General features: G+C 39.9%; 1 protein-coding gene across 2 annotated transcripts in view; it reads left to right on the plus strand.

The window, feature by feature from the left end:
• MANBA (mannosidase beta) overlaps positions 1-26,702 on the plus strand; it is a 142,849-nt gene that overhangs the window by 23,943 nt on the left and 92,204 nt on the right. For both annotated transcript variants that reach the window (XM_003410496.4, XM_023548535.2), the window contains exons 2-5: positions 6,212-6,306; positions 9,070-9,175; positions 12,435-12,605; positions 15,452-15,575. In XM_003410496.4, the coding sequence (XP_003410544.2) occupies positions 6,212-6,306; positions 9,070-9,175; positions 12,435-12,605; positions 15,452-15,575 (496 nt within the window). The remainder of the gene's footprint in view (positions 1-6,211; positions 6,307-9,069; positions 9,176-12,434; positions 12,606-15,451; positions 15,576-26,702) is intronic.

The following is a 26,702-nucleotide window of genomic DNA, read 5'->3' on the forward strand; positions in this document are numbered from 1 at the left end:
TCTTTCATTTTTTATTTTGATTATTTGCATCTTTCCTCTTATTTTCTTTGTCAGTTTAGCTAAAGTTTTGTCAATTTTATTTATCTTTTTAAAGAGCCAACTTCTGGTTTTACTGATTGTCTCTATTGTTTTTCTGTTTCCGATTTTATTTATTTCTGCTCTGATCTTTGTTATTTCCTTTTTTGGTAGGTTTAGGCTTTGTCTTGTCTTCTTTTTCTAGTTCCTGGAGTTGCTGAACTAGGTTGTTAATTTGAGATCTTTCTTCTTTTTTCATGTTGAAATTTATTGCTATAAGTTTCCTTCTGAGTATTGCCTTTGCTGCATCCCATATGTTTTGGTATGTTGTGCTTTCATTTTCATTTGACACTAAGAAAATTGTGATTTCTAATTTTTTAATTTTTTCCTTGATCTATTGGCAGTTTAATAGTGTTATGTTTAATTTCCATATGTTTGTGTATTTTCCAGGTTTTTTTCTGTTATTGATTTCTAACTTCCATCCATTGTGGTCAGAGAAAATGTATAATTTTAGTCTTTTTAAATTTATCAAGACTTGCTTTGTGACCTAAAATGTAGTCTATCCTGGAGAGTGATCCATGTGCACTGGAGTAGAATGTTTATTGTTTTGTTTTTGGGTGGAACGTTCTGTATATGTCTGTTAAGTCTAGTTGGTTTATAGTGTCATTCAGGTCCTCTGTTTCCTTGTTATCTTCTTTTTGATGTCCTGTCCAATATTGAAAGTGGCATATTGAAGTCCCCAATTATTATTGTAGTTCTATCTATTTCTCCCTTCATTTCTATCAGTGTTTATAAGCTTAGGCCTTCTGATGTTGTATGTATACATATTTATGATTGTTAAATCTTCGTGATTTATTGACCCTTTTATCACTATATAATATCCATCTTTATTGCTTCTGACACATTTTGTCTTAAAGCCTACTTTGTTTGATATTAATATTGCCACTCCAGCTGTCTTTTGGTTATTATTTGCATAGAATATTTGTTTCCTGTTGTTTCACTTTCAACTAATTTGTGTCATTGGGTTTAAGGTGTTTCTCCTGTAAACAGCATTTAGCTGGGCCATGTTTTTTTTATCCATTCTGCCTTTTGATTGGAGCATTTAGTCCATTTACATTCACTGTAATTACCAATAAGAAGTGCCTTACTTCTGCCATTTTGTTATTTGTTTTTGTGTGTTTCTTAAGCCTTCTTTATCTCTGTGCTTTAGTACTGCTTGCTTTTGTGTTTTGTTGGTTTATTGTAGTGAGACTTTTTGGTTGCCTTCTTTCCTTTTGTGTTTGTTTTCTAATATATTTTCTTAGGGGTTACTATGAATATTACATTTAAGAACTTATTTTTATAACATTCTAGGGTAAGGTACCAACTTAACTTTAGTAACGTACAAGAAATTATGTATCTATACCATTCCTCTCCCCACTTTTTGTTGTTATCACTAATTATGTCTTTGTATTTCATGTGCCCTGTAACATAATTTTATCTTTGCCTTTTATATATTTGTTATTAAAAAACATGAAGGGCATAACATTTGGAATTATCAAGCATGAATATCTTATCACTAGCCTTTGTTCTTGTCTATGCAGTTCCCTTCATTAAGGATCTTTTTTTTTATGTATAACTTTGAATTATTGTCTAGCGTCTTTTCCCTTCCATTCAGAGAACTCCCATTAGTAATTTTTTTAGGACCAGTCTGGTGGATAAGAACTCTATTAGCTTCTGTTTGTCTGGGAATATTTTAATTTCATCCTCATTCTTGAAGGATAGTTTTGCTGGGTATACTATTCTTGGCTGACAGTTTTTTTTTCTATCCTTCCATTGCTTTCTGATCTCCAGTGTTTCTGAGGAAAAATCAGCCCTTAACCTTAATGGGGATCCTTTGTATGTGACTGTTTGCTTCTTTCTCACTTCTTTCAGGATTCTCTCTTGATCTTTAATTTTTCAGAGCCTAACTATGATGTGCCTTGATCTTCCAGGTCTCTTTGGTTTATCCTGCTTGGTGTTCTTTGAGCTTCTTGAATTTGTAGATTAATGTCCTTTGTTAGAATGGGGAAATTTTCTGTCATTATTTCTTCACATATTCTTTCTGTCCCTTTCTCTCTCTCATCTCCTTCTAGAATTTCCGTAATGTATATATTAGATCTCTTGTTGTTGTCCCATAATTTCATTAAACTGTGCTCAGCCTTCTTAAGCCTCCATTCTTGTTGCTCTTCAGCATCTGTAATTTTAACTGTCTTATCCTCTAATTTGCTGATTCTTTCTTCTGCCTGATTAAATCTGTTGGTAAGTCCTTCTGTTGTGTTTCTCCTTTCAGTTTTTGTCCCTTTCAGTTGCAGTATCTCTTTTTGTAGACCCAATTTTGTTCTTGCATTATTTTCTTTATTTCTTTTAGCTCTTTGTGTTTTCCCTTAGTTCTTTAATTATGTTTAATGTTGCTATATTATATTCTTCCTTTTTTTTTCCTTATTTGGTCATTCCTAGAGGCACTTTCATTTCCTTTGTCATGTTTGTTTCGATGGGCCATTGTTTCTCTCTTCTTTGTGTGTCTTGTGATTTTTTGTTGGGGCATTAGAATTTTTTACGGTGTTAACTTGTCCAGTTTTTCCCAGTATTTGGTTTTTTTGTCTGCACTACTTGCTGCAAGAAACTCTTAGCTGGGCAGAGCCTTTGGCCTTTGCTTACTATTTCCTCTGCCTCTCTCAGGTAGCTCCTTCTCCCTCTCTGGTTTAATTAGGATTCAAAAGTTCCAGATCTAGTTTTTCAAATTTCCATCTCTCCCAAACACACCACAGAAAACCCTGTGATCAGTCTTTCCACTGGTGGGCACCCCCACTCAGGAAAGATATCATGTGCTAATCAACCTGTCCACCAAGGGGCACAGTGTCCTCTTTCTGGTTATTACTCCCTTCCTTTGTCTGTTCCTGCAATCATGCTTTTAGTTGGAAAATCCACACCCAGAGAACCCCCTTTGGGGCTGGATTTTGCCCTCAGGTTTTGCCTCAGTTTCCTTCCCTGTCCTGTGGGGGCTGCTTATACCTGATCTGGCTTTCAGGGGAGGAACAGGCAGACTTTCCTGTTTCAGGAGGAGAAGGGTCTAGCACTTCTCAGAAGGACCTCTGAGAGATCTGTCTTGTTGGTTTCAGAGCCTCAGTGACCCTGTGGTTGTTGGGGAGCAGTCTCCACTTAGGTGCCCCACCTCCTGACTCTACCTTCTGTAGAAGTTTATATCAGTCCAGCAGCCAACAGTTACCAGTTGGGGGAGGGGTTATCACACTCCAAACAAACCCCCAGGGAGGTATGTCTTATTGGTATCAGAGTCACCCTGGAAGATTGTTGGCTGTGAGTACAGCCTCCACCCAAGATTTCGGCTTCCTAACACATAGCAGCCTTAGTCAGCAGTCCTCAGCACTGACTGGAAGTAGGAGCAGACTAACCCTAACTGACCCCAGGGAAGTCTGTCCTGTGGGTTTCAGAGGCCAGAGCTATGGAGTGCACAGAGTGCTGACTATGGGAGCAGTCACCACTTTAGGGCCATTCTGTAGCAATTCACAGCAGGCTTGCAGGTGACAGTGTCTGGGTGGGGGAGGGACTGTCATAGTCCAAATGGATCACTAGGGAGGTCTGCCTTGTTGCTATCGGAGCCCTCCCTGTAGCATGTTGGCTGTGGGTCTAGACTTCACTAAACATGCCTGCTTCTTAGCACAAAGCAGCCTTAGTCTGCAGTCCTCAGCACCAGGAGCAGATTATCTAATAAGTAAGGTAAGCACAGGCTTACTTGTGCTTACTTACTAATCTGTAGTGAACAATTTCACATGAATTTCACCACATCACATCACATCAAAATGAAGCCCATATGAAATCATTCACTACAGATTAGTAAGCAAGCACAAGTAGGTCTGTGCTTACCTTGTTTACTGAGCCATTGGCTCCAGTCAGGGATTGTAAATTTGAAAAGAGGCTTTGATTCTGTAGGAAGGTGCTGTGAGGTTGGGAGAGAGATATACCTAGAAGTAAAATCTTAGATGTGGTGAAAAAAATGTGAAATTATTCACTACAGATTAGTAAGCACAAGTAAGTCTGTGCTTACCTTGCTAACTGGATAATCTTTCCCTGCTCAGTACCGACCGAAAGAGGGAGCAGACAGACTTGAACTGACTACCTGGGAGGTCTGTCCTGTTGGTGTCAGAGGCCCGAGCTATGGGGTGCACATAGAGACCAGAAGAGTGTTTACTATAGGAGCCGACTTCACTGCACAGCCCTTCTGTAGCAATACTCAGTGGGCTTGCAGTCACCTGTGTCTGGGTTGGGGGAGGTGCTGACACACTCCGAACGGACCCCTGCCTCGTTGATTTTAGGGCAGAAGCTAGTACAGGCAGAGACTGCAGTGGTTAGGTAAGCAGGCTCTTTTTTGGAAACCCTGGTGGAGTAGTGGTTAAGAGCTACGGCTGCTAACAAAAGGTTGGCAGTTCTAATCCACCAGGCATTCTTTGGAAAACCTATGGAGACAGTTCTACTCTGCCCTGTAGGGTTACTATGAGTTGGAATTGATTCAACGGCAACAGGTTTGGTTTTTTTGTTTGTTTGTTTTCTCACCTCAGTTCACAGCAGCCAGAAGCCTGTGTGGCTGGAGGAAGGACAGGGATGGTGAGAGAAACAACTTTCCTTCCAAATGCAACTCTTCATTGATTTGTTGATTCTTGCCTGTCTGCAGTTGCCCACTGCTTTCCTCTGCTCCCCGATTCAGAGTTCCTCAAAGCTGAGCACTGTTTCCTTGTTGTGGTTCTTTTTTCTATTTATTTATTTTAATTTTTTAAATTATTGTACTTTAGATGAAGTTTTACAGAACAAACTAGCTTCTCATTAAACAATTAGTACACATATTGTTTTGTGACATCGATTACCAACCCCATGACATGTCAACACTCTCCCTTCTCGACCTTGGGTTCCCTATTACCAGCTTTCCTGTCTCCTCCTGCCTTCTAGTCCTTGTTTCTGGACTGGTGTACCCCTTTCGTCTCATTTTGTTTTACTGGCCTGTCTAATCTTTGCCTGAAGGGTGAACCTCAGGAGTGACTTCATTACTGAGCCAAAGGATGTCTGGGGGCCATACTCTGGGGGTTTCTCTAGTCTCTATCAGGCCAGTAAGTCTCGTCTTTTTTTGTGAGTTAGAATTTTGTTCTATATTGTTCTCCAGCTCTATCTGGGACCCTCTATTGTGATCCCTATCAGAGCAGTCAGTGATGGTAGCTAGACACCATCTAGTTGTGCTGAACTCAGTCTGGTAGAGGCTATGGTAGCTGTGGTCCATTAGTCCTTTGGACTAATCTTTCCCTTGTGTCTTTAGTTTTCTTCATTCTCCCGTGTTCCAGATGAGGTGAGAACAGTGGAGTATCTTAGATGGCCACTCACATGCTTTTAAGACCCCAGACGCTACTCACCAAAGTAGAATGTAGAACATTTTCTTTATAAACTATGCTATACCAATTGAGCTAGATGTTCCCTGAGACCAGGGTTCCCACAGCCCTCAGCTCAGTAATTTGGTCCCTCAAGGAGTTTTGATGTGGCTGTGGAGCTTCCATGACCTTGCCTTGTACAAGTTGGGCTGGTTTCCCCAATATTGTGTACTGTCTTATTGTTCACCAAAGTTACCACTTATCTATTTCCTTGTAATTTTTTTTTTCCTGTTGTATTTGTGGGGGAGGGTTGGAATAATGATTTATTTATGCTACCATCTTAACAGAATTCCTTCCGGAATGGACGTTTTTGACCTCTGAGGAGTAGAGGAGAATATTCCTCCTGGAGGCCTGCTAGGGTAGTGGCAGCTTTAAGCAAAGTGAGAATCTCAGGGCAACAGGAGACTTGATAGCTACACATCAGAAATTCTTTCAATCTCTGCTAATACTTTAGAGGGTCTGTGTTTGGTTTTAACAAGGGAAGCCAATCTTCATCTCCACGCATGTTCTTTGATAATGAAAGTATATTATGTACATATCAGAACTCTTTCATTTCAGATATTTAGTTGGAATTTTTTCTTACATTTTTTGTGCTTATTGATCTGACCCGTTGTATTCTTAAGCCAAGAGTTCATTAGATTTTATGTGCTAAGTAGCAGTTATTAATAATTTATTTCATGTTTATTTTTACTTATTTATATTTACATATATAACCTTCTACCATAATTTTTACCTTGTATCAACAGGATCCTTACTACAGATTTAATGACCTTAACTACAGATGGATCTCTTTGGATAACTGGACCTATAGCAAGGAATTTAAAATCCCCTTTGACCATAGGTATGTGTGTGTGTATTTATTTTGTTTTATTTAAGGAACTTTTCTTCTTTTTCTGTCTAAGCAATAATCTTTTGTTTTGCTTTGTTTAGGTCACATGTTAGAGAATCAAGTCAGATTAAAGCCTTGTACTACAAAAGTTAATATAGATTTATGTTTTGTTTTGTGTATGAGGATGGTGCTACTGATCCCCAGTCATGCAGTTGTTTCTTATAAGTTATTTTTCTAGTGGTGTTAGTGGAGTCATCTAGCCCCAGTCACATTCTTTAATCTGTATTTCCTCCTCTCCGCCTGCCAGTAATCAATAGTGTATACATTTATAACACTGTTAAGTAGGATCAGATATACATCATTTGTTCTGTGTGGTGCTAACCAGTGGTTGAGGCTATGTCTTTGGCCTTATATTGTGAGACTATGAGGAAAAGCATGGATATTATTTTCAGTCATGTTCTGTGTTATTACAAGCAAGTGATTTCCATTTGACGCAGAATGCAACCCAATTATATACATCACCACAACCAAAATCAAACCAGACCTGTTGCCATCGAGTTGATTCTGACTCACAGTGACCCTATAGAACAGAGTAGAACTGTTCCATGGGGTTTCCAAGGAGTGGCTGGTGGATTCAAACTGCAGACCTTTTAGTTAGCAGCCAATCTCTTAACCACTGCACCACCAGGGCTCCTATATACCACCCAACCAAAGTATTGCTAAATTAAAAAAAAAAAAGTTTTGTCCCTTTATATGACCACTTTTGATAATTATTTACTAATCTCTTAAAAGAAAAATGAAGGCAGAATATTGGGCTCTATATCATTGGTTACTGTGTTCCAGGCTCTTATTTCTAAATATTTTAAATATCTCTATTAGTGGTCCTATCTCACCTGGAACTCACCATAACCAACATTTAACCAACTGACTGTCTCTTTTAAAACTAACTTCATTTTCTAGCATCCTCATTATTTCTCGTAACACCATTTTTCCAGTCTTTGATGCCTAAGGTGTTTTTAGATCTTACAGCTTTCATTCATCTCCCTGAATTCAGTCTGTTTCTCAGTCATGTTAATTTTTGCCTAGCTTTTCTCTTGGGTTACCTCTCCCCGTTATTTCCGAAGTTTCCACCTTTGCCTAGACTTTTATTAATGAGTGCCTGGAATAAGGCCAAAGCTGCCTAACTAAATTTCTTGTGTTGTCTTTTTATTCTCCAGTCTTTTGTGGGTAGAAACTTTAGACTCATCTTTCCAAAATATTTCTTTTGTCATGATATGTGCTTGCTCAAGAATGGCAAATGTATTCCTTTTGCTTGGCAAGTCTAGTTCAAACTTCTCTGCTTGTCTGTGAAAATACTGTTTAACCTTGCCTGTCCTAGTACCACTCTGCCCTCCCTCCCCGCAGCTGTCCAGCTTTCTCTCCTTAACTCCCCAGCACAAATTCTGCACCTGAATCATGTCTATTGCCTTAATGTTATTGATGCTGTTAGCACTTCTTTGCTTTGGTTTGCTTTTTCCCTGGTGTCTACCCTCTACCTACACATTTATACCCATCTTTTTTTTTTTTTTTAAATAGCACTTACTTTGAGATGTAAGCACATACCATACAATTTACTCATTTCAAGTGTACATTTCAGTGGTTTTTCGTATATTCACAGAGTTGCACAACCATCCCACAATTTTAGGACATTTTCGTCATTTCAAAAAGAAAGCTATATTCATTAGTAGTCATTTCCCATTCACCTCATCCTCCTACACCCACCGCAGCCCTAGACAACCACTAATCTACATTCCATCTTTATGGTTTTGCTTATACTGGACCTTCCTTATAAATGAAATCATACAGTGTGTGATTCTGACTGGCTTCTTTCATTAAGCATAGTGATGTTTTCAAAGTTCATCCATGTTGTAGCATGTATCAGTACTTCATTCCTTTTTATTGCTGAGTAATACCCAATTATATAGGTACACCACATTTTATTTATTTTACCCATCTTTAAGTTCCTGTTTCATTCTTGAAGTCTTTCCTTATGACATAAACTCTGATAGCACTTAAACTCTGTCCAACAAGATCATAGTACATAATAGAACAGATAGTTTTCTGTTTGTTTCCTGTGTTTTGAGCCCTAGTGGTACAGTGGCTAAAACCTGCTAACTGAAAGGTTGGCTGTTTGAACCCACCAGCTGCTCCATGGGATAAAGTTGTGGCAGTCTGTTTGCATAAAGATTTATAGCCTCGGAAACACTATGGGACAGTTCTGCTCTGTTTTGTAGGGTCTCTATGAGTTGGAATTGACTTGATGGCAACGAGTTTGGGTCCCCCCCCCCCCCCCCCCGTGTTTTAGGCTTGAATGCTAAGCAAATTGCAGACTCCTTAAGTAGAGATTATTTTAGCTCTTTGTAAGGCTTGGTGGAGTGCCGGGCACATAATATTCACTCATAAATACTTGTTATCTGGTTAATGTGTTCTCTCATATTAGTAAATGTAATATTTTATGAAGGTGATTTTGTATTTGTTCTTTAATTTGAGTCTCATAAAAACTTGGTGAAATAACTAGAAATAAATCAGTGCATTTGGGAATTTTAGGTTGTGGTCCCAGTTTTATGGAAACTGACTTATTAGCCAATACTTCTGAAAATTTTATTGAGAACTGCTTTTTAAAAATGTGTATTTTCTGGGAAATATTTATTCCCTTAGTTTTTAACTTATAAGCTAAGACTTATCTAAGTAAATGTTATATACATCTTGCTTTAAAAAGATCTTTTCCTTTTTTAGCAAATGGCAAAAAGTAATTCTGATTTTTGAGGGGATTGATACGGTTACAAAAATCTTGCTCAATAATGTCACTCTTGGGAAAACAGACAACATGTTCAATAGATATGTAAGTATGTAATGACATCCAGTTAAAAAAAACTCACTTATATGTGTTTGTGTTAATTGTTATTGTGAGTAGAGAAAAGTAAATGCTTATTTGGCTGTGCAGACAAATTCAAGCTCTTGGAGCCCTGCTTTATTTCTCTGAGCCTCAGTTGCCACATTTGTCAAAATGATGAAAACACTGCATATTCCATGGGGTTATTGTGAAGATTTAATAAACTAATCATATAAAATGGTTGGCACAGTGCTTAGCACACAGAATGTGTTCAGCAAATGCTGTTCCCTTCTCTGCTGTTTGGGATATCCAGAATGTGCTTTGAATCCCTAGAACGTTTAAAAAGTTTCAGTTGAAATGTTGTTACTGAATATTAAAATTTATTCAGCGTTTTATGGTATTTCATAGTTTATAATATTTTCAAAAGCACCAAGAAAATGTTTAGAAAAAGCATTTTTTTAAATTTATAAATTTGATTAATTTGTTTAACAGTTGCTGTGGTGGCACAGTGGTTAAGAGCCCAGCTGCTAACCAAGAGGTTTGCAGTTTGAATCCACCAGCTGCTCCTTGGAAACCCTGTGGAAGAGTTCTACTCTTTCCTGTAGGGTCGCTATGAGTTGTGATCAACTCAGTGGCATTGGGTTTGGTTTTGTGGTTAATATCATAATGACAGAATATTTGGTGAACAATTCTGCAAATAGATTCTTGCCTACAACTGCTTTGATCCAGTCTTTTTACATTTTCTAGCTCTACAGGGTAAAATGAATGGCATTGTTATTATATGTAAGAAAATAGTATTTCAAAGAAATCTTGTTCTGAAATGTAGAGAAGAATAAATGTGCTGAAAATGCTAATAACCCAAGAAAATTTGAAATTTAATCAGGATTATTTCTAATATCAGTTTCACCATTGGTGTCTAGTTACCAGGCAAGTTCAAGCTCTAGTTGGTATGTGCTTACTAGACACCAATAGGTATATTCTAGGAGTGGGAAATGAGGAAATAATGTATGTCAAGTGCCTACTGTGCGTGAGACGCCATGTAGGAAAATTTTATAAACTGTTTGGTTTAATGAGTGCTTTATTTAGTGCAATAGGCTACTATACCTGTAATATCTACCTGCTCTCCAACTTGATAATTTGAAAACATGAAGAGGATCAGGGAGTTAACATTAATATAGTGGACATTACAATGCTGAGATGAGTTTGTTTCTGTTGTTGATTCCCAGATGTGGGATTTTTCATTTGTTCATCTTTTGTTTAATTAGTTCATTGAAATATTGCTTACCAGGAGTGCCTCTGGTAATCGGACCTTAGTGGGGTCATGCTGTACAGTAGGTCCCTGTGTAAGGTACTTTGGGACAACATAGCGCAGCAGGGGGTAGAGCGGGGGAGGGAGTGAAGGGAGAAAACAGGTGTTTTGTCTGCAAGTGCGTGGTATGTATGAAATGCTGTACATACATAATCTCATTTAACTTCAAAACACCCTTATGATGTAGGTGGCATTTTGGAGAGGAAGAAACTGAAGTTAGATAATTCGAAAGATAATTTTTGCTGTTGAGTTCATTCAGACTTACGTTAGCTCCAGGTGTGCCAGAGTAGAACTGTGCTCCACCGAGTTTTTTTAAATTAGTTTTTATTGTGCTTTAAGTGAAAGTTTACAAATCAGGTCAGCATCTCATATAAAAATTTACATACACCTTGCTATACACTCCTAATTGCTCTCGCCCTAATAAGACAGCACAGTCCTTCCCTCCTCTCTCTTTCCTCGTGTCCATTCGGGCAGGTTCTGGCCCCTTCTGCCCTCTCATCTACCCTCCAGAAAGGAGATGCCAACATAGTCTCATGTGACTACTTGATCCAGGAAGCTCGTTCTTCACCAGTATCATTTTCCATCCCATTTTCCAGTCTTGGTTCCTGTCTTGGGCTAACAGAAGGTCTGGGAACCATGGCCTTTGGGGTCCTTCTAGTCTCCAGAGGGTTTTTAATGGCTGATTTTTTGGAAGTACGGTGCCAGGCCTTGGTTCCGAGGTGCCTCTGGGTGGACTCAAACCTTCAACCTTTTGGTTAGCAGCTGATTGTGTTAACTGTTTGTACCACCAGGGACTCCAAATTTTGTGCATAAAAACAAAAGCCCGAACCCATTGCCACTGAGTTGATTTTGACTGATAGCGACCCTATAGGATGGAATAGAACTACCCTGTAGGGTTTCCAAGGAGCGGCTGGTAGATTTGAACTGCTCACCTTTGGTTAACAGCTGAATGCTTAACCACTGTGTTTTAAACCAGATCTATAGTTTGCCCCTCGGAAGAAAGGCCTGGTGACCTACTTTGGAAAAATCAGTCATTGGGTACCCTGTGGAGCCCAGTTCTACTTTGACACACATGGGGTACTGTGAGTCAGAATCAACTCAGTAGCAACTGGTATTGTCCAAAGGCTTTGATCTCCCCCTTTGCACGATGTGTTTCCCTGCTGTGCAAATATTATACCAGTGAATGCACAGTGAGGAGGATTCACTGTTAGCATTAGAGTAAGAATCACAGTTTCATGGGAATCACAGAATTGACAAACCATTTTAAAGAAAACATTCCTGATTGATTAGTGGGCACTTAGTTTCTGCTAAGGGTGATGGAAAAATTTGGAAGCAGATAGTCGTGATGGTTGTGCAACATGATGAATGTAATTAATGTCACCGAATTGTACATGTAAAAATGTTGAAATGGCAAATGTTTTGTTATATATATTTTTACCACAATAAAAAATACAGAAAAAGAAGAAAAGAAAATGCCCCTTTCTTTCTGGAATAATTACACAAAGAGATTGTTTCCTGATTTCCCTTGCCTTTCAAGGGTAGACTTTTCAAAACAAAAATAACTTATGATTTAGAAATACATGTTCTTCATACCACGGAGTCAGGTTGTCATGAGCGTCTAGGAAATCCTTGGCAGTTCAATGCTATGTGTAAATAGCCAGAGCAGACATTGCAGGGTAGAGAGATTTTCTGTTCACTCTGTTTCCCTAGGACCATGATTGTGGCAGTAAAAATAGGAGAAACCTGGAGATATGTGTTTGTGCAGGTTGTAAATAAAAGTGGATAACTAAGTTATGTTTTGGAGAGATGATTCCTACTGTATGGAAGTTAAACCTAAATATTTGAATTATCTGATGTATCTTTCATAATTCTATCATATATTCTGCTTATATCTAAATTTTTACCCATGAAGGTCCTTGCACATCCTGGGTTTCTCTGTATTGTTTCCTCTTAATTTAGAGCTTTGATATCACTGGCGTGGTCAGAGACGTGAACTCCATTGAGCTGCGTTTCCAGTCAGCAGTGTTGTATGCAGCAGAGCAGAGCAAAGCTCACACTGGCTACCAGGTGCCCCCAAACTGCCCTCCACTCGTGCAGAAGGGCGAATGCCACGTCAACTTTATTCGAAAGGTAAGGGTCTCTCAAATGGGTGGAGCCTTAGCCTTGAGGCTTGGCTGTGGCAGCATATGGCATACTCCAATGGCATTTCAGAAGTTGGTTCTCTCTCTCTTGCCCCCCTCCGTGGGATTTGAAAATCGGCAACAAGAATCCAAAGATTATCTGAATTTTTGTGGAGAATCTTCAACTTTCTAGGTTTTTTTTTTTTCCTGAGGCATGTTACAGAACTTAAGTAGCATAAGAAAAATAAAAATATGTGACTGATGGTGTAACTTTACAAATTATTTGTTAATGTGTAGGTTTATCCAACTTTGCACCACACTGTGAGGCTCACATTTATTATTATTCTTGTTACTAGGAAGCCTTCTGCAAATATTAATATATTTGCTGACATGTTCTCATATTTACTGCTTGTTATTGTTAGGTGCCGTTGAGTTGGTTCTGACTCACAGTGACCCTGTAGGACAGAGTAGAACTGCCAGATAGGGTTTCCAAGGAGCAGCTGGTAGATTTGAACTGCCGACCTTTTGGTTAGCAGCCGAGCTCAGAACTGTTATGCCACCAGGGCTTCTATTTACTGTTAGGTTCTCATAATATCTAAGATAATGATAACAAAACTCGCAAAGGGAATTATTGTTTCTCTTAGGTCTAGGTGACTTGGATTTATTCTAATATGTTGTTGAAATTGTACTCTATCATGATATTTAATTTTACCAACGAATGGAATCTTTGGGTTAATTGTGAAGATACCAAAGTTTTTTGCCAGCACTCTTTAGATGTCAGCTGATAATTTCTGATTATTTGTGACTAGTTAAGTGGCTCTCTTTTGGCTGGATGGTCTTACTGTTAAATTATATTTCCTAGTACCTGTATAAGGAACCCTGGTGGCGCAGTGGTTAAGAGCTACGGCTACTAATCAAGAGGTTGGCGGTTTGAATCCACCCTCCTGTGGCTTCTCAAGAGAAAAGACCTAGAGATCTGCTCCTATAAGATTACAGCCTAGAAAACCCTATGAAGCAGTTCTACTCTGTCATGTTAAGTTGCCATGAGTCAGAATTGACTTAGCGGCACACAACAACAACAACAACAACAACAACAACAACAACAACACCTACATAGGTAAAAAAAGGTCAAAATTATACTTCCTCTGTTTTGCAACCCACATAAAGTTGTGTTAATGACTCTTGGACCACATATATTCTGTATAAGATTCATCTTTTGATTTTTTTTGCCTTTGGATTCAAAGGCCACAATGATTTGAATCCTAGAGGTTGTACTATTTCCTTCTCGCCTTCCATCTTTAAAAACCAGTTGCCATCGAGTTGACCGCGTATGTGTCAGATTAGAATTGTGCTCCACAGAGTTTTCAGTGGCTGTTTTCTGGAAGTATATCACCAGGTGTTTCTTCTGAGACGCCTTTGAGTGGACTTGAATTCCCAACCTTTCAGTTAATAGCTCAGTGTGTTAACTGTACCACCCAGGGACTCCCTTCTGTCTTTAGCCTTCTGTTAAAACCAGGACTAACCAAATCCTAAAGTGAAAAGAATAGATAAAGTTCTCTTTTCACATTGTCAATAAAAGTAGGGTATATGTTATACATATATCCATGTAATATTTTCCTGTACTGTTATTTAATTTAAAACAGACTCTCAGGTTATCTAGATAGAAGATCAAAGCTTTTCGTCACTGAAGTCAGGAATCAGACCCAGATTTCTTCTGTCACAGTGTGAGGGACAGTAACCCTGGGGCAGATTTCGCAGTACAATGAACTGCAGCCTGGCTTTCTGCCTAGATTGACATGGTCCAGTGGGAAGGAACCTGGATCAGAGACCAAGTCAGCAGTCTCAAATCCATCATTTGTATTTGGGAGCTAACATCTGCACTTCCTTCCTAACACAAATACAAAGGTTAGGTCCAGAGATATTTTGGAGAAGTTTAAAACAAAAAACCAAAACCAAACCCATTGCCGTTGATTCAATTCCGACTCATAGCGACCCTATAAGACAGAGTAGAACTGCCCCATAGAGTTTCCAAGGAGCACCTGGTAGATTTGAACCTTTTGGTTAGCAGTTGTAGCACTTAACCACTGTGCCACCAGGGTTTCCTCGGAGAAGTTTAGAAAGTAATTATTGTGTTGTTCACTGTAATATGCTTTTGAAAAATAAATGTGCAACTCTTCTTAGATTTTATGTTCTTAGAACATTTCTGCCACTTTATGTTGCATAGATCGAGATACTGGGTATTGTTTTAGCCATCTCTTGATGTGTAACAAATTGCCTCAAAACTTAGCTTAAAACAACATTTATTATCACAGTTTCTGTCAGGAATCTGAGCTCAGCCTAACTGGATGCCTGTGGCTCCAGGTCTCTCATGAGACTACAGTTCCCTAGGGCTAGGCTGCATTCGTCTCAAGGCTCGACTAGGGTTGAAAAATCTGCTTCCAAGCTTAGTCATTGGCAGGCCTCAGAAGACTGGCTTCCAAGTTCACTCATGTGGGCTTCTCCACAGGTCTGCCTTACAACACAGCCGCTGGCCTCCTCTTTGGCGAAAAGAAAGCGAGATAGAGTCCAAAACAGAAGACACGGTCTCTTATGACCTAATTTTGAAAGTGACTCCCACCTATCACTTTTGCTGTATTCTGTTGGTTAGAAGTGATTCAGTGGGTCTAACCAATACTCAAGGAAAAGGGATTACACAAAGGCATGAATACTAAGAGGGGATTATTCATTGGGGGCCATCTTAGAGGCTGTATTTGAAGAAAAAAATCATACGATGTTTTAAAAGAAAAGACTTTTCATGTTTAAATTTCGCGATACTCAGAATGTATCTTTTTTTTTTTTTTCTACTGAATATTGTAGGAGCAATGTTCCTTTAGTTGGGACTGGGGACCTTCGTTTCCTACCCAGGGAATCTGGAAAGATGTTAGAATTGAAGCCTATAATATTTGTCATCTGAACTACTTCACATTTTCCCCTACATATGGTAAGCTAAGAGATGTGGTTTCTTTTTTCTTTTTGAGACTCCTCGTTATAAAAATTGAGTTTATAATTTGGATATATAGATATATTTTTGAAAGACTGAGTTTTTTTGGGAACTTTGTGACACATTCAATTTATAAAAGTAAAAAAATATATACAAACTTATTTTAATGAAAATTTACAGTATAAAACAGGTAAGTAGGTATCTTTTAGCGTATTTTGCAAGAAATAAAAAAAGAAGACCAAAGAAAGAAAGAAAGAAGATGTTCCAAACTTTCCCAAGCTAAGTATTCTGGAATGCATTGTGTCTACTGGCTTGCCCTCCTTCTTGCCACCTAGGAAACCCTGGTGGTGCAGTGATTAAGAACTACAGCTGCTAACCAAAATGTCGTCAGTTTGAATCCACCAGGTGCTCCTTGGAAACCCTCTGGGGTAGTTCTACTCTGTTCTATAGGGTGCCTATCAACTTGACAGCAGTGGGTTACCTGGTTAAAGTCACTTTTGGAACTCCATTGTGACGAGTTCTGGGTGTGCTGAACTTGCCAGGCTGGCTGTCACTGTGCACTTTCTCCATAGCTAAGAGAACTCCTGCGAAGGCCCTGGCACGCAGGCCTTGTTAAGAGTTGAAAATAAACTGGAAGGCAAACAAGGCATAAAGAACGTTTTGTAAGGTGGAGAATACTGCTTTTTCACTTGAAGGGAATTATTCACTGTAAAGGTGCATTGAATAAAAACCTCAGAACTCTTACAAATGTCAATGAATGTGTTAAAAGCTAGTCAAGTACACGTTGAGTCCTTTGCTTGGCTCTGTGTTTGTTTGGCATAGAAAAGAAATATCAAATGTATGCTTGTGCCTTCATGAGCCACTCATCGGTTGGTGTGAGGGGAGGGGATATAGACAATCACCAAGCAATACAGACTGAGTAATCGTCTTCCAGGATGAGAGCCACAGTTGTTCAGAAAATCAAGATCAGTGAGGACTGGAGAAGTTAGGGGAATCAAGGGTGAAAGTGCAGGCAAGCGGGGCCTTAATGGATAACACACAGTGCTCAGTCCAATTACGTGCAGGACTAAGGAGATGAAATCAGGAAGAAAGAATGCAGCGTGTCAGTACAAGACTTCTGTTATCTTTAGGGCCTGCTCATCCTAGATTGCTCTTCAATGGAGCCAAATCTGTATATGCTAAAGCCCGATGACAAAAGAAAACCACAGGTGGTTAGTAACTGAGGAGGTTATTTGGTGCTGCTAGTGTTTTTAAATATTGTTAAAAAGACATTAAGCGATTCGATCTCAATTGCTCATCTAAACGTGACTGAATTTATAGTTCTCTAATTTAGTGCTTTTCAAAAAATATTCTGAAAAGATGTAACCTGAACTGAGGAGTTTTGCTGCTAAAATCATATAATGGTTTATTCTCCCCATCCTCCCACCTACACCCAGAAGTTTTCTCAGGTATATATACTAGAATCTAGTGTACGAAGGGGTCTGATTTAGCAAAATGTTATTTATTTAATAGTTTGGGAGCTTAATCATTGTTTTAGGTCATTTGCAAAGGTGACCCTGAGTTCCGGGTATCTGGAATTTGATTAACATTGCTGCAGTTTAACTGAAAATTTAGTGCGAAGCTAAACCTTTCTTTCTGAATATGAGTTATTAAAGTTCAGTTTATTAGTCACTAGTGACAGGTGAATTTCATTTGAATTAAATAAATTTAAATGATGTTAAAAATTTGCCGAAAAAGTCAGAATTCCACTTCTCAAGTCAATGCAATTTATACAACCTACTCCCCTCTGTTCCACTTCTGTTCTGACACCAGCTCCACCACGCAGCATTTCTTTCTCTGAGCTTCCCCACCCAAAGCTAGGTCAGAACTTACAAGTTAAAGAGCACATTGGTCCAGACTGCCAAATCTGCCCCAAGACCTCAAATGGCCAGCCACAAGCTTGGGAGTCTCCACAACACCCTCACTTCTGACCTGTAGGCTGCAAATTGGGGATTTTCCCACTACTTCTTCAGGGTGCCAGCTGTAAGCTTGAAAGTCACGAGGACACCCCTCATTTCTGACCTGCGGGCTGCAATTTTGGAGTTCTCTCTACATGGTCAGGATACCAGCATAAGCACAGATGTCCCCAGCCCCCTTTAGTTCTGACCTGCTGGCTCCCACTATTTCCTTGGGTTGGATGACTTTCTAGAACGACTCACAGAACTCAGAAAAAGCTCTATACTTATGATTAACTATAAGGTTTTATTATAGCAAAAAGAATACAAATGAAGAGATGTGTAGGGTGAGGGCTGAGGGGCTTCCCAATGTGGAGTTTCCATGTCCAGAAAAGGGACTCTACTCTCCCACGTACATCGTGCATCCATGTCTTTCACCAACCAGGAAACCCATGGAGCTTCCATGTCCAGAGCCCTTACTGGGGCCTCATTACATAAGCATGAATGATTAAGTCATGCCCTCCCCACCCCTGAGGTCGGGCTGATATCACAGGGTGGGTCTTTTCTGGTTTGGCAGCTCCCACAGGAATCACCTTATTAGCATAACCTGTTAGTTTAGGTGTGGTCTGGAGCCTTCAACCAGAACACTCCAAGCAGTGAAGTCACTAGAGTCAGTGTCACCCAGTGTGATAACTCATGGTATCATCCCTCTCCCAAGGTGGGTGGAGCGGCCCAGCCCTGCTCAGCCTCCATGCAGGGCTGAGTGACATGCCACGTGACCCTGCCCTTCTCGGCCCCAGCCCCATGGCTCCCTGCAGCCCCTCCGCTCTCCCATTGACCAAGGTGAAGACCCTCCTCTCTGCCCGATGATGGGTGCCACTGCCCAGCCACCCACACCCTGATTGGTGGGCCACGGGGCCGGGGGGGTGGAGTTACTGCACTTGGTAACACCAACCGTAGTGACTGGTGGGTGACAGGGAGCTGGTGTGATGAGTTTCTGCATGGGTGATGAGTGATATCAATTCTAATGACACCACTGCCTTGGCAGCCCCTCCCCTGATGCCGCCGGCTCACCCACTGCTGCTGCCGGTGTGAACCCTGTGGTTACTTTGGTGTCACCTCCTCTGACAGTGTCAGGGGGTACAGCCTGCACCTCGCCGGCACACCCCCCCGCTCCCAGTGATGCCGCTGATTCCAAGGTTTTAGAGGTTATCTCTCAGGAACCAAGAACAAAGACCAAATTTTTTTGGTAAAGTTAATAGTAAACCCTACCAAATTTGATTTAAATGCAGCATAATCAATTCCCCATATCAACCACATTTTTTAAAGTTAATTTTTATTGTGCTTTAAGTGAAAGTTTACAAATCAGGTCAGTCTGTCATACAAAAATTTAGATACTTCTTGCTGTACACTCTTAATTGCTCTCCCCCAGTGAGATAGCACAGTCCTTCCCTCCACTCTCTCTCCTGGTGTCCATCTGGGCAGCTTCTGACCCCCTCTGCCCTCTCATCTCCCCTCCAGACAGGAGATGCCAGTATAGGCTCATGTGTCTACTTGATCCAAGAAGCTCTTTCTTTACCAGTATCATTTTCCATCCTATATCCCAGTTCAATCCATCTCTGAAGAGTTGGCTTTGGGAATGGTTCCTGTCTTGGGCTAACAGGAGGTCTGGGGACGATGGCCTCCAGGGTCCTTCTAGTCCCAGTCTGACCATTAAGTCTGTTTTTTTTATGAGAACTTGGGGTCTGCATCCCACTGCTCTCCTGCTCCCTCAGGGATTCTCAGTTGTGTTCCTTGTCAGGGCAGTCATTGGTTGTGGCTAGGCACGGTCTAGTTCTTCTGGTCTCAGGCTGATGTAGATTCTGGTTTATGTGGCCATTTCTGTCTCTTGGGCTCATAATTATCTTGTGTCCTTGGTGTTCTTCATTCTCCTTTGCTCGAGGTGGGTTGAGACAAATTGATGCATCTTAGGTGGCCGCTTGCTAGTGTTTAAGACCCAAACGCCACTCACCAAAGTGGGATGCAGACTGTTTTCTTAATAGATTTTATTATGCAAATTGACTTAGGTGTCCCCTGAAACCATGGTCCCCAAACCCCTGCCCCTTGTACGCTGGCCTTTGAAGCATTTAGTTTATTCCGGAAACTTCTTTGCTTTTGGTTTAGTCCAGTTGTGTTGACCTCTCCTGTATTGTGTGTTGTCTTTCACTTCACCTAAAATAAAACTTACCTACTACGTAATTGGTGAAAAACCCTCTTCCTTCTTCCCTCCCTCCCCCCTCTCATAACCATCAAAGGATATTTTCTTCTCTGTTTAAACTATTTCTCCAGTTCTTATAATAGTGGTCTTATACAATATTTGTCCTTTTGCAACTAATTTCACTCAGCGTAATGTCTTCCAGATTTCTACATGTTATGAAATGTTTCATGGATTCATCATTGTTCTTTATCGATGTGTAGTATTCCATTGTGTGAATATACCATAATTTATTTATCCATTCATCCTCAACTACATTTTTGATGTTTTATGACTGCAGAGCATTTTGTACTCAATATAGAGAAATAGGTAAGTTTCCTGTTCAGAAGACGTCTCCTGTGTATATTAAGCAGTAATTCTTATATTTCTGATTAATTTTACAAATACTGATTTGATTAGTTGATGTCATAAAGAAAATTGAAGAATAAACTTATCAAAGCATTAGCAGAGGAACTGCCTTTAAGTTTTTCAGGAAAAAAAATTCAGTTTGTATTTGAAAGATAACATGTATCACTGAAATCAAAAGACAGTTAAAAGTTGAAAGGTAATAGCCAAGATAATAACTTTATGTATTCTGGATACTTTTTTTTTGTGGTGAAAATATTCACAATAAAATATTCTCCAGTTCAACAGTTTCTACATAGACAATTCAGTAACATGGATTACATTCTTTGTGTTGTGCAACCATTATTGCCGTTTATTGCCGTCGTTTTCCAAACGATTCTACCACCATTAACAAAAACTCAGTGCTCCCTAAGTGTAAACTCCCCTCTCCCTCTCTCTCCAACCTTTGGGAACCACTACTAATCTTTTGTTTGTATATATTATTTCACGTAAGTGAGATCATATGGTACTTGTCCTTTTGGGACTTATTTCACTCAGAACATTTTCAAGGTTCATCCATGTTGTGGCACGCATCAGAACTTTTCATTGTGTGTATGTACACATTTTGTTTATCCATTCATCTGTTGGTGGACATTGGTTATTTCCACCTCTTGGTTATTGAGAGAAGTGCTGCAGTGAACACTAATGTGCAGGTTTCTGTTTGTGTTTCTACATTTACTTTGGGTTTTATACCTAGGGTTGGGATGGCTGGGTCGTATGGGAGTTCTATGTTCAACTTCTTGAGGAACTGCCAGACTGTTTCCCATAGCTTTTGTACCAGTTTACATTTCCACCATCAATGGATGAGGGTTCCAGTTTCTACACAACCTTGCCAACACCTGTTGTTTTCTGTTTTTTAATTATTGCCATTCTGGATATGTATTCTGGATGCTTTCATGCATTTATTTGATACATACGATGAGGGTTACTAAAAATAAAAGCATGAGTTCATTATACAAAGCAGATAAATATTAATTTTATTAAAAACTAAATATATTCATTAAAAACATTTAAGTGTGAAATATTATTGGTCAAGACCAATGCAAACAGTGTCTGTCTCTGGGTAGTACCGTTACAGATGGTTTGTATTTTAAATCTTTTGCTTAACTGTCTTTTCTAAATTTCTGTATTGAGTTTATATTATTTATATAGTAAGGAAGAAAGTAATCATTAAAACCAACTAATCTATCCGTGATTTCAGCCAACTCCATATGAAAGGCTAACCTAATTTGGCTATGCGGCACTCTTTGCTTTCTCCCTGTTGAGACTAGAAAAAGATAATCTTTTTGCTTTTTCAAATGTTCAATTTATTTCTTAATGTTAAAATTGGTGAGCTTACCCCTGAAGATCAAATTACCAACTCTACTTCCCAAATTAATTGTTCGGCGTATGATAGAAAACAGGATATTAACCTTTTAAAAATTAACTTGAAATTCCTGTGAATTAATTTAGATGTACATTTCCCTGTATTGTTAGTCCTTATAATAGTGGTTCCTAAACCTTTGCAGGAAACCCTGGTGTGGTAGTGGTTAAGAGCTATGGCTGCTAGCCAAAAGGTCGGCAGTTCAAATCCACCAGCTGCTCCTTGGAAACCCTATGGGGCAGTTCTACTCTGTCCTATAGGGTCACTATGAGTTGGAATTGACTTGAGGGCAATGGTTTCTTTTGTTGTTAAACCTTTGCAATTTTTAATATCCTGTTGCCATTTGTTAAATTTTGCCCTAATCTAAATGATTTTTACATATGCTTAGTGTTTGAGGACAAAAAAAAGATATTTGAAAAAAGTCCCAAAGTCAGAAGAAAACGGGAGCTGCTGCTCTTTATCTCTTAGGCTCCTATGATTACCTAGATACTAAGAGATCACATTTCATTGGTGTTATTTCCTTTAAATCCTCATTAGAAACTATCTATTTGAATGATTCATCCTTGGCCCTGAAACATTCTACTCAGGTTTTTAAATAGCAGTCGCTGTTGTAGGACACCCATATTTTAAGTAACTCTTTAAGCAGTGGAAGATTGACCCTGGTATTGAAAAGGGAAATTCAGATGCTTTTTACCTGATGTGGAAACCCAGCAGGCTCTGCTGTTCTCACCCCCAGCCAGGAGTTGGGACTGACTCCATCTGCTGGGGGAGTGGAAGAGAAAGTCTGGGCTGGATTTGGGTTTCCAGGGTATGGGGGGAAGAAAGATGGGAAGAAGACAGCTGATGGGGATGGATACTCCAATTCCAAAGATCAGAACATTTATAAGCAAACAATATGTCCAAAAATGCATGTGTGTGTGTCTAAGAGAGAGACAGATAAACTGAGATACAGAGACTTATGTTCATTTATTGTATAGGGGTTCTAAGGCTGTAATCCTTTACAGAGAAACCCTGGTGGCGCAGTGGTTAAGAGCTACGGCTGCTAACCAAAAAGGTCTGCAGCTCAAATCTACCAAGCACTCCTTGGAAACTCTGTGGGGCAGTTCTACTCTGCCCTGTTGGGCTGCTAGGAGTTGGAATTGACTTGACAGCAACGGGTTTGGTTTTTTGGTAATCTTTACTGGAGGTGACTGCCACATTTTTCTCCCATGGAGTGGCAGGTGGGTTCGAACCGCCGACCTTTCAATTAACAGCTAAGCATTTAGCCACTGTACCACCAGGGCTCCTTTTCAAAATACATAGTCAATACGTTAATTAGTATGTCCTAATTCAACACTCTATTGTTCAATCTTTCGTTACCACACTTAGGAGAAAATTAGTGTTTTTTTTTTTAACACGTGAATCTTCTTGCTTTCATACCTTCTGTAGCTGAGGTGAGCTGTGGATCTTTGACTTATGCCTGGGACGCGTCTACCTCCTCAAAGATGCTCCCCTCTTCCATCCTTTCCAGATTTACTTGTTACCTCATAAAACACCCTCTCTTCATTCTAGATGACCTAGCCTTGACTTGGAGGAGTGCAGTGTAACTCCTAGCTAGACTCTGGCGTGCCAATGGAGGCCTGTATTGAATGTCATTGCTACCCTTTTCTTGCAGTTTAATACACAGGATATAATATTAAAATATAGCAGAGGTTTGTCAGTCTTGCTTAGTGCCTCATTTGATAAATTTAGGCATTCTTTTTTTTTCATGCGTTTGTTTTGAGTCATTTTTTCATTGATGTTTGAGCTACTTTACCCATAAAATAATCCTGTTCACATGTGAAAATATCTTATGGGTAGTTAGATTGCATGAATACTCTTTCCCCTGATTAGCTGCCTTACTGTTGAAGTAAATTTTCTTCTCCAGAACTTACTAACTTATCCTTGTTTTCGTGCAAGGGGTCGTGGGGAGAGGAACAGGGATTTTCTTGAGGTCTGTTAGCTTTGCTTTCATCTTTGAGAATTTTCTCGTGCTGAGGAGACAAGGAGATCTCAATGCTCAGTGAAGAAAGAGAAAAAGCAGCTGTTGTTACTGTGACCCTGTCTTCCTGGTGAATGCAAGCTGTTAGCTCTTGGAAAATCAGCTGCTGGAATCTGTCCTATAATTCTAACAGAAATTCAGGAAAATATCTTGCGTTTAAATGTACCCATTCCGTGCCTTGACCATTTCAGCTCCATGTCTTTGCCGTTTCTGCCAGTGTACAGGCTACCTTTCCACTGCAGCTTTTCATCACTTACTCAACACGCAGGACAGGACCAAGGGAGCAGATGAAAGGGGGAGCTGTGAGAAGCTCGGCAGGACGGAGCTAACAAGGCAGCTAGATTTGAATAGCTTTTTCCCTCAATGAAATGAAGTGTCTTTTTCATCTTATATAAGCAGTCTTCCAATGTTTGCAGATCCATCCCACGCTGACCTGAATGTGCCCGTCTCTGAACTTCCATTCTTCCATTTCCCTGCAGATCCTGAATGCTCCAGATGCCATCCTGTATTCCTAACCTTTGGGGATATTTTGTTTCTCTAAGTAGACTCTCAGTGTTAGGGGCAACATCTTTGTCTTTTTTTTGGATTGGGTTATAATTTATAGTGCTTGTCAGGGTTTACAAACAAGAAATATATTTCACTTGTTTGACAGAAATGCTTGCATAACTGTTTTCATGTCCTCATCACATAGTTTAGATGGTTGTTGTTAGTTGCTGTCGAGTCAGCTTCTCATGATGACCTCGTGTACGTCAGAATGAAATGTGGCCCAGTCCTGTGCCATTTTCATCATCTTTGATGTGTTTGAACCTGTTGTTGTAACTATTGTGTCAATCCATCTCATTGACGGCTTTGTTGGCCCTCTACTTTTCCAAACGTGATGTGGATCACGACAGTTTAGGCTACAAAAATGGTATTTCAGCAAGTGGAGGAACTGTGGCACCATATAATTAGACATTTAGTGGCGGGTCAGACATGGTACTCTATTTGTAGATTTCAGTGTTCTTTCTTTTTTACCAAACCAGTTGTTACCAAGTTGATTCTGATTCATGGTGACTCCATGTGTGTCAGAGTAAAACTGCATTCCATATGGTTTTCAGTGGGTGATTTTTTGGAAGTTAGATCACCAGCCCTTTCTTCTGAGGTACCTCTGGGTGGACTCGAACCTCCAACGTTTTGGTTAGTAGCCGAGCACATTAACCATTTACACCACCCAGGGACTCCTTCCCTTTTGCAAAATTGTCTTATTAAGAAGCTAGCATTTCATCATTAAACCAAAAAACCAAACCTGTTGCCGTCAAGTTGATTCCGACTCACAGCAACCCTGTAGGACGGAGTAGAACTGTCCCGTGGGGTTTCCTAGGAGCAGCTGGTGGATTCAAACTGCCGACATTTTGGTTAGCAGCTGAGCTGTTAGCCACTGAGCCACCAGGGCTCCTATTTCATTGTTATAACCCCCTAAAAATACTTTGTTTCATAATAAATATATTTGGTGTTTGGACTTAGGACTCTGAAAGCGACCTGTGCTTTTAGCTTTCCTTACACAAATTTCAATTAAGGCGTGCTTGCTGGTGTCACTCTTTTTGGCTGGTGCCACCTTGAGAGGCACATGGGAGGTGGAGAGCATCATTCAGGAGACCTGGCCCTTGTGTGTGCCCAACCACTCAAGGGCTTTTGAGGGAAGCCCTGCAATTAGGGACTCAGAAGCCTCATTTACAAAGTGACTGGGAGATCACCAAGTTTCTTTTCCTGTGACTTTCCCTGGTTCTTTCTCTTTGTTTTGTCAATTAGGACAATCATTACAGCTTAGGGTATAGGTATGAAAAAACACGGTTATAAATGAAGACATTGACACTTGAGCCTTTATTACAATCAATTAAAGCGAGGCTTAAAGTGGAGTTTGAGAGTGTCTTCCTGGTGCCTGTTGACAAACTTGAATTAATTAATATGACTCAGCTATCTTTTTAGTTTTCCACTTTCCACATCTTCTCATGCTTTTTTCCTCAAGACTAAATTGAAAAAAGATGTTTTCTTTTTTCTTGCTAACCACACATTGACAAAAAATATACAATTATAAAAGAAGGCTGGAGTTTTTATAAACAGTTTTTAAGGCTAATGGTGTCCTTGGGGGTCACACATGGTTAAGTGCTCAGCTGCTAACCAAAAGGTTGATGATTCAAGTCTACTCAGAAGTGCCTCAGAACAAAGGCCTGGCTATCTAATTCTGAAAAATCAGCCATTGAAAACCCTATGAAGAACGGTTCTGCTCTGACACACACAAGGTTGCCGTGGGTCCAAATTTTAAAGGTGAATGTGTTGGCCATATCCGGGACTGGAGGAGCTTTGGCGGCAAGTGGTTAAAGTGCTTGGCTACTAACTGAAAGTCGGTGGTTTGACCCACCAGCCACTCTGTGGGACAAAGATGTGGCAGCCGGCTTCCATAAAGATCTACAGCTTTGGAAACCCTTTGAGGCAGTTCTACTCTGTCTTATAGGGTCGCTGTGAGTTGGGATAGGCTTGATGGCAGTGGGTTTTTTTTTTTTTAATAGGGACTGGAGTTCTCTTGAAAATCCTTTGAATGAAGGAGATGGGTACGCTAATCCAGACTATGTGGCTGCTTACCTGTTTTTTTTTTTTTTAAAGAAACCTTACCAAATCAGCTCTGGAAAAGCCCGAGAATGAGTCAGTGACCAGAGCCACATTTTAAGCTCTGCCATCCGCTGGGTTGCCTGTCTGGTTAAGTTTATATGGAATAAATTATAGACCCACAGTCTCTCCTGTATGGAGACAAGACATTAGCTAGGATGTCACTGAGCCTTCAGGTGAGGGAAGGCCTCAAGTTGTAGAAAGGGCAGGTCGATTTTACCTGTCCACCGTTTTGATAAAGAGTTCCTGTCCTGTTTGTACCACGAGTTGTTTAGTCAGGAGGAGAAGATAAGAAGCATGGTATAATTGGGAGGGGTGATTCTACCCCATCTTGCCTACCCCAGAACTTTGTCCATTTTTTAAATTATTTTATATTCAGCTTCAGGAGAGCTGGGGATGACAGGTATTGTTTAGGAAAAGATTATTTGTTAATGCTAGGAGAGATATGATAGCAAGCTGGATTCTAAAAATGGTCTTCATTTACAAGATTGAGTTCTCCTTAATTAGAAATAGGGTTCTGAATTTTTTA

This window comes from Loxodonta africana, chromosome 5 (assembly GCF_030014295.1).
Source record: "Loxodonta africana isolate mLoxAfr1 chromosome 5, mLoxAfr1.hap2, whole genome shotgun sequence".
Classification (NCBI taxonomy): Eukaryota; Metazoa; Chordata; class Mammalia; order Proboscidea; family Elephantidae; genus Loxodonta; species Loxodonta africana.